Raw genomic sequence first — 13595 nt, 5'->3', positions numbered from 1 at the left:
GGGGACACTGAGGGGCATTCTTCTCCTTAAATAGTTTAGTTATCAGATCAGAGCGATGTTTCCGCTCACAGAGGAAACCTTAACACTTCATCCAATCGATACGACTCTCAGAGCGTGACCCGACGCCTATCAGCAGAGAGCAGAGAAAAGGAATGTTTTAAAGATGAAAATATGACTTTGGGAAAGAGAACTAAAAAAAAAAACCCTTTAAATTCTGGGCTCTCTCCATTTCACCTGCAAAAATATCGATGCGATGTCAGAAAACATTACAGAAGATATTTTCATCAGACACTATTTCCGCTGCCGTGTCGGTTCGGGTGACAGGTTGCCACGCGGAGCCGGGGCCTGTTACTCAGCAGCACTGCTTTCCATCGCACCGTCACGCCGAATGTGCCACGGGATACGGGCAGAAAGCCGACACCGGCGGCCTCGGAGCCCGACCCTGGCGCCTTCACGCCCCAGGGCTAGATCAGCTGGAACAATGACAAGCGAACGCAGCCCCCCAGGACAGCAGGGTGACAAGCGAACGCAGCCCCCAGGACAGCAGGGTGACAGGACCTCGGCTTGTGAACAGCAGACACGGTTTGGGACGTTGCATTACGGATCATCCTGGGCTGGGTGGGTCGAACCATTACTAAAGCTTTTAGAAAATTTGAATGGCGGAGTACGATGGAATTAATGCCTTACAAACAAACCTGCAAAAATTATATTTAAACATGATTATTACAGTGCGATTTCTGAAAGTAATTTTAAAATGCAAATAAAACTTATTGCTGGCAGAATAAGCGTCAGAGAATTTGCCGTCTATGGTGGGGCGGACCTCACCAAGCACAGCATTAACCTGCAGCACCACCTCTCAGAGGTGGAGGTTGGTGAAAAAGCCATCAAACCTTGGATGGTGAGTTCGGCCTGCGCCTGGATGGTCTCGTTGCCGTTGTCTGCCAGGCAGGTGTACATCCCCGCGTCGCCTTCCGTCAGGTTGGAGATCTGCAGACTGCTCCCGCCCACCACTTCAAACCGCTCCTCTCTGTGACAGAGAAAAGCACCTTAACACCTCCCATACAGGCTGTCGCCACGCTCAGGGACACTGCGGATATAAAACAGCATCTGCTGAACTCTGAGAAGGTCTCTTACGATGGGTCAGTGGTATTTATGGTCTATTGCCTGATGTTAAGTGCTCACTGCAGAGAATGGCACCACAGAACAGAATTAATCTGAGCCATTTACTGTGTATAGATTGCTGAAAAAAGGGCTTATTTCCAGTAAAGGAAGATTGAATCTATTGGAATGATGGAGTCTGGGTGAGGAAATGCAGCAGCAGAGAGGAGGAGGCTAGGGAAGAAGAAAGAAGAGGAAGAGAAAAATGAAGAGGAGGGAAAGGAAGGAGGACAGATGACAGATGTGGAAGCCAGCTGGGTGAACCCCCCATGCAGGTTGGACATGCAGCAGCCCCCGTGTTTGGCCCATTTCAGCAACATGCTCCGGGTGCGAGGGCACACAGAGGAACCATAACCCACAAACCCAAAGCACTGCGTTACGTAACAAACCGCACCTGCACGGCCTTCACTAAAACACTCAGCTGTATGATCAGTAAAAGGCTGCAACAGGAATGTAACCCTACCTAAGACAAACCACATCATAGACAAACATGCGCGGCGGTTCCACTGTAACACGGAGGCAAACTGACCCCTAGAGCCAGAAAGAGTCCCCTCTGCATGCCCCCCCTGCCCCCCCGCCCCACCTTCACCTGAGCCAGCTGTGCCTGATCAGGACGGATTTCGGCGGCTCGGGACCGAGGTCGGAACCCCCCCCGCATGGGCCGTTTGGTGACAGACGGGAACATCGCCCCGCTGACCTCACCATACCTAAAACAAACTTGTCCCCCAGCACCTCGCCGCCGGTAAACAGAACCGCTTCAGGAACCGGCAGGCTGCGCAAAGAGCAAACAGAGCTTCACACTTCATAGACTTTATATCCCCCCTCAATTCCGCTTATATGCTTTAAAATTGGCCTCAGGCATTAATATGGCAGTTATTATAAAAACGATTTCACATTGTGCTATCACCTCTATTTCTGCACGTTTACAAAGGTCACACCAGGGGGGCGGGGGGCTGATCCACTGCTTTAACTTGTCTTTGCTCCTACCGACAGGGGAGGGCCACCTTACTGCCAGCAGTTTTCCCTCATGGCCTCCGGATATCCACCCCCTCTGTGTTTTGTGCCCCCCCCCCCATGCTGATGCTTAAATAGCTGTCATCTGTTTTCCTTCTTCCCCATCATTTTATAACCCTACTTCGACTACTATACTCAAATTACCCCCCCTTCCATCCCAGTGTCACATGATTCTGTTCACCATCTGGCCCAGACCAATGGCAGCTATTCCGGCTGATTCTGGAGCAGATCCTGCTAAGTCTAGAAACGTATGTTAAATTCAGCCAGAAAACGTCCCCACGGCACGACTGGCCCAAAGACCAAAACATGTCAATGAACCCAATCAAGAGAACCCTAAACAAACAGAACCACACAACAGCACCATGTGAGGGGATTATCAACCGCCTACATCATTCATTTGAAGATAACTGGAAAGCAAGACTGCAAAACTCATTATCTCTCCTGCAACGGAAACAGGTGAGAATGAACAGATTAGAAACCGCATTAAACAAAGGAGCAGGCGGGGCTAATTACCTCCGGATTTACAGGCTGTCGAGGATCCATCCCCAGCAGAGCTGAGGCAGGGGTGAGACGTTTACACCATTTGGTGTGCGTCACACGACTACGGAACTACGGGACTGGAGAACATCGCCTTGGTTAATCCTCTGGTCTAAATTAACTCCCACTTTAGAGCAGAAAGGTCTGCGATATCCATGATGACCACGGCCTGGATCTGACTGGTACCAGCACCATAGTGGCCTCTCTGATATAGGATCAGATCAGATCTAGCAGCATAGAACCAACGGTGAGCCCAGTCCAGCACAGATACAAGTGCACCTGCTTCATCCGGGGCTGCAAACATACAACAAGGACAGTCTGGCTGTTTGCAACGACGACGTCACACCTCAAAAGCTGCTTCCATGTCACCGCGGTAATATACAAACCTGGCTTAGCACTTCCAGGATTATACTGCATTATTTGCCAACAGAGTATTTTTAGACTGATAGTATTCTTAGCCAGGTTCTACTGAACCACTATGAGAGTGTTTTCACTGATGGGACTTCGAAGCACTTATGTAAGTCGCTCTGGCTAAGGGCGTCTGCCAAACGCCGTAAATGTAAATGTAAATGCAATAAAGCACAACGTGCACCTGGCAACAAAGTCAATTTTGAGGTCATCAGTTCAAGACCCTGCATATATCCTGAAACGATTTGCCCAGTAATCTGAAATCACCCTTGGCGAATGGTACGTTACCATTAAACTGCCTGATAAAATAAACAGGGAAACTTTTCACCCTAAGTTGGTGAAATGTTTAAAACTGTAAGCTGTCGCAGGGGATATAAGCATCTGCAAATCAATTCCAATGAAGTCAGCTGGGAGAGCTTCAGCATTATTCACAATGGCAACTCCCAGAACCACTCAGAAAGCATTTCGAAGTCTTGCCTTTGACTGCATCTTCTGCCATTCTCATCCTTAGGCTGGTTGAGTTAGTCTCTCATTGCTGGCCATCCACTTAGTTACCTTCAATTTCTAAGGTGGTCATTCACATAAATGCTCGACTCCATGAATCCCCAGACCACACACCGATGCAGAAACATCGGCCAGCACGCTCTGCTCTCCCGAAAGTCACTGGAGTATCTGCTCGCCGAAGCATTCCTCCGTGGAATCACGCCCGTGTCCAAAAACATCCAGGAGTAACATGAGAACTCAGTGCTGCTCTGCCTCAAACGCGAAGTGCTTGTCAGGTCACCAATAACCAGATCCAGCAGCTGGTTTTCATGAAAAAGCATAATAAATCAGCACAGACTGCTTACGAACTATAGATGGGAGGAGAGAACAGAGGTGGCAGAAAAACGTATGAGGACTCACTGTGCCCCTGTCAAAAAGCCGATACATACTTGTACACATCTTTTATTTTCTATTTTATTTCGTGGTTCAGTTAATTCAATGGTTAATATCAAATATCCAATATACACAGCATACGGCTCAGTGGGCTAAGGCTCTGTCCCTGTGCTCGGAAGGTCGCCGGTTCGAGCCCGGCCCTTGGCACATCTGCGGCTCTGTGAGCAAGGCCCGTAGCGTCCTGGGTGCTGATGCAGGCGGCTGCCCTTCGTAGACAGCTTGCTCCCACATCACTTATTGTTTCAGCATCGTTATCACATCACGCTTGTCGGCACGGCTTTGTCTGCTGGCATCTCATGGCACCACTTTTGGCAATAGTTTATTTTGGATAATTCCATCTCTTTTTTGTTTTATAAATATTTCAGTATTACTTGGGGAAATTTGGACTCACGCACAGTACGCATAGTGTGATTGTTAGTGTTCTCAAGCACGGAACACAGACACAACATCAGTCATGCACACATGTACACTATACATCAAGTGGACCCGGAAGGAACGGAACAGGTAGGCCGTACAGAGTGGGCAGGCCGTACAGAGCGGGCAGGCCGTACAGAGCGGGCAGGCCGTACAGAGCGGGCAGGCACACACACACACAGGCGTACACATACATGCATGCAGCACACAGACACACACACACAAGTTGGTCTTCCTATCTAAATGGGGACCGTTCATTCATTTATATGGGAAAAACCCTAATCCCAATCACGACACCCTTAACCCCTACCCATCCCTAACCTTAACCATAAGTAACCAACCAAAGACTTTTGTCATTTTTACTTTTTTGATTGCATTCATAGATTTTTATAAAACTGAGGTTATCCAAATGGGGACCTCAAAAAATTTCCCCAAAAGTAGGGAAATTTCAGGTTACACAATTAGGTCCTCAAATGTGATCTATGCAAACCCACACACACACACACACACACAAACCCCTACACTCCAGCGGAAAAAAAACAGATGAGTCATGTTTTCTCCACCCTAAGCACTCAAAGATTCACTTAATTAAGCACCAGATCAACGGACAGTTTAGGACGTCGACAGCGACAGGCCACAAAGTGGGCTTACAAATAAAAGTGTTTCCATGGCAATGGGAAGCCCACCTGCTAGCCATTAATACCGCCTCCCCAAACAGGATGTCGGCAGCTCTCTGGGGCCAAGGCAGCAGGAAGAGGCACCGTCCTCGGCGTCTGGCCCCCAACACTCCTTCCAGGGCCGCCTGTACCCGCCCCCCCCCCCCAGCCCCCACCTGAGCAGCGCATACACCTGTCTGCAAGGAGTCCATGTTTTATTCATAGTTTGGATGGAACAAGTGAAATACACTGCTTAACGTTTATAAACAGCATTTCACAGCATACCCACATGGCTGCACCCCCCCCCCCCACTCTCAAGATAGCTGTCAGACTGCTCCTTCAGGGTGAAAATCTAATATCTTCCTCTCCCTGCATGGATAATTAAAGGATCCCACCCCAGAAAAAAACCCAGTTCTGGTCTCTGATGAGACTCTGATTGAGCCACCCCCCCTGCACCTCTCCACCATGAACGACTTCCATTCTGCATTCTTCACTCCTGCTTGAAACTCAAATTTACAAAAAGACCAGAAATTTTACATGGAATAACTGCAGGCCGTCTAAGGCGGGAATTCACCATTAATCTTGTTAACATGACCACTGCAGAAAGTGCAATAAGGGGCTTTGACGGATTTCACTAAATGGATTTTAAAAATTTGCCATCTCCCACCCGTGTTTTTCAAATGGCCGATATCCAAGCTTGTTTAAACTGCATTTATCAAGAGTATATGGGGGAGGGGGAGAAGGAATGGCCTGTCTAAGCTCAAATACTGAACCTCCACTTCGATTCCAATCTCCAAATTAATGGAGCAGGGAGAGAGTGGTATACAGGAGGCATGAAGCAGGGGAGGGGGGCTGTAATCAGTGCCCACTCAGGCGGAGGGGGGAAGATGCGGGACAGAGTGTGGAAGGGGCCGATGGGTGGGGGAGTCAGAGGACAGTTCGGCACGCTGCAGGTCAGACGTTAGCATGACAACAGCAAGGTGATGCACTGGAAAGGCGCATCCGGCCACTTCAAAGGCAGTACAGCAAAACACTGCACAGGGGAGTGAAAATGGCTCCAACTGCAGGCACTGATAGAGCTGTCAGGAGCTGGGGGCCAGTGGGATGCTGCCGCCGCCGCCCCCCCACCACCAAGGGACAATGAGAGCAGAGGAGAGGGAGTATCTGGTTCACAGCCACACTGTCCCCTGCCTGGGTAGCGTTCCAAGCCACAGTAAGACTACAAATGGGGACGAAGCAGGCCCAGCACAAAGCTGCGGGACGAAGCAGGCCCAGCACGAAGCTGCGGGACGAAGCAGGCCCAGCACGAAGCTGCGGGACGAAGCAGGCCCAGCACGAAGCTGCGGAACAAAGCTGGCCCAGCAAAAAGCTGCGGGACGAAGCAGGCCCAGCACGAAGCTGTGGGACGAAGCAGGCCCAACAAAAACCTGCTGGACAAAGGCCCAAAGTCTAGATGTTAGTTACAGCCTCCTCTCCCCTTCAGCCGAGATGCTGGGGTATAATGCAGCTGGCAGCCTCTGAGGGGAAGCCGCAGCATGTCGTTTGATGTCAAGGCCTCTCTGATTTAACAGCACCACTATGTCAGAGTTACAGGCCCTAAAACGTGACGGCACACAGCTGCCTGCCTTCACTGCCATGTCAGTATGTTCAGGCAATCGAGAGCCCCGAAATATCTGCCCACGCAGGAACCGAGATCAACATGTGCCGCCCAAATCTCACTCCGGGTGGGACGGCCAGCAAGCCCGGAGTCGAGGTATGCTGAGGAAGAGGAGGAGGAGGGCAGCCAGAACTCATTATATTTTTACTAAAAACTGGAGACAAATGAAAGCATAATCGTGGTTTGATGAGCAGGAGGCGTCATAGATGATGGAACCTGCGCGGTGGAGGTCGAGCACTGAGGTGGGTCTCGGCCCACACTGGCCTGTCCAGGCGGGCAATCCCCAGGCTCGTCTAACACCTGACATTAAACGACAACATGTCACCCTTCCCACTGAAATGGACTTTCAAACATAAGCTTCCCAAGTAGCACATACGCGCCCCCGCTCACTCCTGCCAGGAGACTGCTACAGCGAGGACTAAGCCACCCCACCCACCTGACAATCCGCCCCCTCCCGTGTCCCTTTTTGGTGCTTTAACACGAGCTCCGGAAGCCACCTGCTAGGATCATGTGGCGGATTCCCGGGAAGCGGGCAGCTCCCTGAAGCACGCTCCATGCCCGTCACATGTCCATGAGGGCGCTTCCTGGGCCGCGTCTTCGGCTCCGAGCGGCTCGCTTCCGCCGCTCCCCGCTAATTAGCGCCTCCCTACAGACCTCCCCTATCTGCCCCTCATCATCACTCTAATTACGGCTGGACCGCTCTCCTCCTCTGCGAAGCGCCGCTCGGTGGGGCCTGTGGAGCGCAGGGGGTGGCCGTGTGGCCCGCGTATGCCGGAGCCTCTCGCTGTCACCGTTACCGCAGGACGTGCCATGAAATGAGGGCTGTGCGTGCAAGAGAATTACTCACCGCTAAAGTGGGGGCCACCCACATTAGTGAAGCACACCTTCTTTAATTAACAAAGTTACTAAAGACTCTTGCCCAGGAGATATGGAGATTCAGGGCATTGAACAGACGAAATAATGATATAACATAATAATTAATATAACAAAGCAAATTTAATCTGCAGTACAACCCTATTACTCCCTGCAGCCCCTGTGCATAATTACACAGAACCGAGGCTGCTTTGGGACGGGGGAGGGGGTTGGGTTGGGTTTGGGGACACCCGCAGGCGAGAGGAAGGAGTGTCCGGTCCCTCGCCGCTCTCACCCATTTGCGATGGGCCGCTCTCCCAGCATCCAGCGCACGTAGGGCGTGGGGTATCCCACGGCGACGCAGGCCAGGAGCACGCCGTCCCCCACGCTCCTGGTGACAGACTGGGGCTGCCGCAGAAACACCACCTTCCGCTCAGCTGCCGTCTCTGCGGGCAGAAAGAAAAGCGAGAAATGTAGCCGAGTGCAGAAGGATTTATACGGCTGAGAAAGAGCCAGTTAAAGGGCTCTCTGGTCCTGGGGGGGGCCGGTGGGCCGGGCCAGCACCGTTTACTCTGATCTACTTCAGCGTCTCGGCGTGGAGCGATTACCACAAATACCTCAAAGATGTTGTCGCCTCGCTACAAAAATGACACATTTATATTACCACAGGAAAATAAATCTATATCCTGACTTTGCCATCACCAAGAGCGCAAAATGTGTATTTTTTATTAATATAAAATCCTGCTCTTACACTAAGCTCTGATTATTTCCTGTTCATGAAGAAGCCACAAAAATAAGACGGAGCGCCTCCCTCTGGCCGAGCATAAATGACAGTCCCAGGGAGCACCTCTCTAGATAAACTGGGTGTGCCTTCCGCTTCCAGGAAATATGTTGCTCCTTAACTCTAGAATTATTGAACCAATATGTCAAAACCATTTTCACAGATGCCAGGGTTCTGCTCAAAGCCTGGCATCCATTTCAATGACACAACAAAAAGTTACCCAGTTAAACCACGAGCTGGTGTGAAGGTGCCCAGACACCCCCAGGGACACCATGGGCCTAAATCAGAAGAAAGCGGAGCAGTACCTGGAAGGACCTGCAGCTCTGCCTCTTCGCTGAGCTTAGCCGGGCCCACGTTCTCCACCACGCAGCGGTAGAGGCCGGCGTCGGCCTGCGAGGCATTGCTGACCACCAGTGCCCCGCTGGGGAGCTGGATCAGCCGCCCGTCCAGGGCCACACGCTCCCTGTTGCGCTCCCAGCGGACAAAGGGAACCAGGTCCGGATTTCCCTCACAGCTCATTACTGCGCTGTCACCCTGGTGCGCCACAGATGGTGCCGGCTGGCTGGAGAACCTGGGAAGAGCTGCCGGAGAGAGGGAGAGAGCGTTTTGACTGGAGAAACTGGCTTCCCGCTGCACCACATGCTAAGCCATTACACGATAAACACGCAGCAATCGGGCTGAGCTGAGCTACCCGAGTAATATCGTTTACATTTTTGTCCACAGCAAAATGATCTGGGTCATTGGAAAATTCAACACGAGTCAGCTAATCATAAACTGATTTCTCTGCTGTATATTGACCACACCAAGGTATCTATAGACACCAAGGAGAATTAGCAGGCTGCTGCATGCTGCATGGTTCTCTTCGGGTGTTCTGTGGGCCTGGACTTTGACATTTCCTATGAGAAACAGCTCCCTGTTTGTAATTACAACTGAAAACCAAAATGCTGGCATGAAACATGAGTCGTAGCACTTCACAATCATGTCAGGACTTGTGAACGGAAGGTCGTTGGTTCAAATCCTGTGGCTGGCAGAGTGATATCATCATTGGGCTCCTGAGAAAGACCCCAAAATGCCCCAGGGCCTGTCTGACCTGGCTCGCTCAGCTGTGCCTCACTTTGGATGAGAGTGTTTGCTAAGTAAGTAAATGTAATGTAACGAAAGAACATTTGACACTGACATGTCACGGTGGCGACACCGACATGTTTTCGCTGGCCGCACTGCTTTCCTGGCGCTGGGCTCGTTCTAGGCCAGGGGAACCAAGTCATTAAACAGGGGAAGAGCTGCTGATGGATCACTGGGTCAGAACACTGACCCACATCCTGTATTTCATATTCTCCACAGGGCCAGTAATCAGAATGGTGGGGACAGAAGTAACTTTTTTCAGAAAAAGCTCATATTAAAATGACCAAACCACTGCACCAGAAAAGACCAGAGCACTCAGGACATTAAGAGGAAGCACCTCCAGCAGCACAACTACAAATACCATCAATACTAATAACATTTACTATAATTTGTGTAAAGATTATTGTATTGAAAAATGACATGAACAAAAACAGTCAAAAAGCAGCACAGCCAAAGCATGGAGGAGCAGATCTTGATATAAACAAACTCACATTAATAACAGCAAGTTTGACGAAACACAGTCAAAGACGGAAAAGCTACAGGAAAGGCTTCATTGCGCCTCCTCGCTTCCAAACTGCATTACAGATGGCGAACTTCAGTTAATCTCAATATGCACACAGCCGACAGGGGAAGCTGCTCATTCTGCACAGCACACAGGCTGATATGTGTCACACGAAGTGCTGCCGTGCTAATCGCTAACCAGATGGGGGATTCTCACCCTCCGTGCCGCCTGGCAACCGGAACGCGCCCGGGAAACAGGATTCTTCTACAGGTTATGCATTTAAGGCCAAAAAGTGGCACTGTCCCTGCGGCTCAGTGTAAGAACCCCTCCCCCCCATCATATGGTCCGGAAGTCGGTCTCGCCTAACGAAACTGATAGAGTGATGATATGAGTGCCCCCAGCCCGCTGGGCTGCAGCCCCAAGCGGGATGGTATCGGCCCCTCAGAGCCCTGCTAACACGGCCTGCATTATGCTGGAGTGCAGGCCTGTAGATCAAAGGCCTGCATGGGCTCACTGAGTGGAGCTTGGAGAAAGCTGCCTTTCTAATCTCCTTATAAAATTCCTCACCAACCCCCACCCACACACAGCTATGAAAAGGCTCACATAAATGTTAAAACCATTTTGGAAAGGCTGTCCCACCCCCTCTTCCTATGGAGGGTCAAAGGCCCCCATGCAGTAGAGCTTCAGGGACGCATGGCTGATGTGAGCCGTGGATCTGCTCAGTCTTTTGGAAAATGAGTTTGAATTTCAGTCACACAAGGAATTGTGTTTCCCCACACTAAACCCTCCCCCATCCCACACTTTCGTGGGAGGGGAAGTCCAAGAGCAACATTTTCATTTTTTCCCTCTCCCAATGATTAATGGGGGTGCCGGAGGCCGGGACCGGCAGGGGGGGGGGGGAGACCTCACATGGGCCGAAGCTCAGAGCACAGGCAGTAAAGAGGGTCTGGCCTGAAAGACAGCATTGCACTGGACCACACATTCACAGCAACCAGCATTGCACTGGACCTAGGGCTGCACGACTTGGGGAAAATATCGAATCGCGATTTTTCCGACAGAAATTGCGATTACGATTTGATTTGCGATTAATTTTTTTATGTCAAGCTTCAGTTCAATATTCAGTGAGTAGTAATTTCAAAACATATGACGCAGCATGAGATATCATCAGTATTAACTGGTCTATATTCTAATGCAAGGATGAGAATTGAAAGATGTGATGTGTCAAGTTAAATAAAGTAATAATGAAAACAACTGCAGCAAAAAGAAAAATAGCGATCTTGCAGGCAACGCTTATTACCTTCCTAATAACACTAGAACCGCCTTTTCCCACGCCAATGAACAAACAAGAACTACTTCGGTGTATGCAGCCCTTTTGTTTGCGCTATTGTGTTGTTAGCTGCTCTTATTAACACTAATAACACTCAAAAAACCGTAATGTTCATAAGAGTGGCTGTTCTGTCCTGAAACCGTAATGCTGGAAATTTTTAAACGTAGTATGCATTTTATAAAATGTTGAATAAATAGAAGTCGTTTATTGGTGATTTCATGTTGGTCGAAGTTTCCGCTTTTTAACAACTGTATTCGGTTATTTTCTATACAAATCAATTCAGGTGAAACAAAAAATGTACGTGTTCATGGTTGCAAACTCTTTCAGACTCTCACGCAAGAAATCTTACGGCAAATCTATATTCCATTCTGAACTTAAAATTAGCTGCATCAAAAACGTTACAGCAGTTTGCAAACCCTACAGACTACAAGGTAATAAAACTTACATAGGCTACATGTAAATGTGTGTCAGAACAGAGAACAGAAAATCTCACTCCATGCAGCTGACCAAAGTTGCCAACCCTGCATTTTATTTTAAATGAGAAGTAAAATGCAGTTTTCGACTGAAGTATGCAGCTTATCATTCCTTTGCTTTGTTACTCGGACAAATACAAAACGAATGATTAAACATTATATGCGTCTCTTTTTGTATGTTTTCTAAATAAGACCACGTGCCCATAACCAACTGTAATAGCGATTAAAGCGATCTATTCTTTTAGTATTTATGTTAAAGTAAGACTTTTATTTTATTACTGTTGTGGGATTAATCTTTGGAAACACTTACATTTAATAAGCACAAAAAACATGACATAAACACGACTGTATTGTGGGTTTTACGGCTTTTTTGGATACTAATGTTATTGCCTATTAATAAAAACCAAAAGTGTGATATGCTTAAATATATTGCAGCTGGTGTTTAAAAGCAGCTCGCCGGTTCTATTGATGATAGAACCTTTCTGAAACAATCTCGGACCATGAAATAAGAAGGCAATTCACTTATAGCTCAGTAGCAGAATCAGTATTTTTCCGCACCGCGATTGTAACGTTTTCCTTGGGTTTCACGTGTTTGCTGTTTGCCTTCTTGGGCCACTTCTGATTGGTGAGCATGACTTGCACGCGAGAAGCACGACGCTTGTGATTGGTGAGAATGACTGTCACACAGGGAGCACGTACGGCATGAATTTGTAAAACTATTCTCACAGCAGTTTTAAACCCTAGGTCCGACGTGCTGTATAATGTATATCCTAAATCGCGATTTTTGCGACTTAATAATAGCGTTGTTTCAAATCGTGATTTCGATTTTAAATCGATAAATCGTGCAGCCCTAACTGGACCACACATTCACAGCAACCAGCATTGCACTGGACCACACATTCACAGCAACCAGCTGAAAGCCGGACTCGGGGGTTTGGAGGCTGCTGGCCCAGCCAGTGAAGGACTGAGCAGCATGCCAGCACCCGGGACCCCTGCCACCCAAGTCCTGGGATAAATACGTCCACTCAGCATGGAGGATCAGTGCATACAGGGCGAATAGGCCTTAGTACACAGAAGCTCTTATGGGGTATAGAGGGGGTGTGTTAGCAAGGTGGGGGGACCAGCCCATGGCAGGGACCCAAAATACCTTCAAAAAGATTCCCACATTTAAAGTGTCAGTTAGTTCCCCAGTTCTGCACGTTTGGACATTTCCTATTGCTGTATTAATCTTCCCAAAGGACACCCAGTTGAACATGTATATTTGCCAGCCATGACACTCATCATCTGTTTATCTGTTTACCATGTTACAGTGAAGGGGTGTGTGTGTGTGTGTGTGTGACACACACACCTTCCTGACCAAAGCACACCTCACAAGCCTCGCTGGGTGAGCGGTTATTAAAAACACAGGTGTAGATGCAGAACAGCCTGTTCCCGAGGTCTCCATCCAGGGTTTGGGCTTGGGGCAGTGCTTCCGACCCCCCTGCACTGCAGGCAGCACTTAAATCTTACAGGATCCTTATGGGTAGGTGCTCATCTGTCCAGCTGGCTGACACTGTCCCGCCGCTGGGTCTCAGGGTGGCCGGGTTTTATAGGCAGTATTTATGGAAGCGAACAGGGGTAGAACAGCAAAACAAATCAAAACAAAAATGTAAGACGAACGGCAAACCTCACACAACTGGGCACGTTCCCCCCCCTTTCCCCTGCTCCACCCCACCCACTCTCCCCACCCTGCCTGCCCCACCCACCCTGCCTGCTCCA

General features: G+C 49.3%; 1 protein-coding gene across 11 annotated transcripts in view; it reads right to left on the bottom strand.

Moving 5' to 3' along the window:
- LOC111840745 (neogenin-like) overlaps nucleotides 1-13595 on the bottom strand; it is a 115872-nt gene that overhangs the window by 46545 nt on the left and 55732 nt on the right. For 10 of the 11 annotated variants that reach the window (XM_072718024.1, XM_072718026.1, XM_072718017.1 and 7 more), the window contains exons 3-5: nucleotides 8719-8994; nucleotides 7928-8078; nucleotides 891-1027 (exon numbers count right to left, since the gene is read on the bottom strand). In XM_072718024.1, coding sequence (XP_072574125.1) covers nucleotides 891-1027; nucleotides 7928-8078; nucleotides 8719-8994 — 564 coding nt within the window. Of the gene's footprint in view, nucleotides 1-890; nucleotides 1028-2685; nucleotides 3329-7927; nucleotides 8079-8718; nucleotides 8995-13595 lie in introns of those variants that run through there. The other variant, XM_072718027.1, reaches the window with a different exon arrangement.

Source organism: Paramormyrops kingsleyae, chromosome 11 (assembly GCF_048594095.1).
Source record: "Paramormyrops kingsleyae isolate MSU_618 chromosome 11, PKINGS_0.4, whole genome shotgun sequence".
Classification (NCBI taxonomy): domain Eukaryota; kingdom Metazoa; phylum Chordata; class Actinopteri; order Osteoglossiformes; family Mormyridae; genus Paramormyrops; species Paramormyrops kingsleyae.
This window is presented reverse-complemented; position numbering and strand designations above follow the sequence as displayed.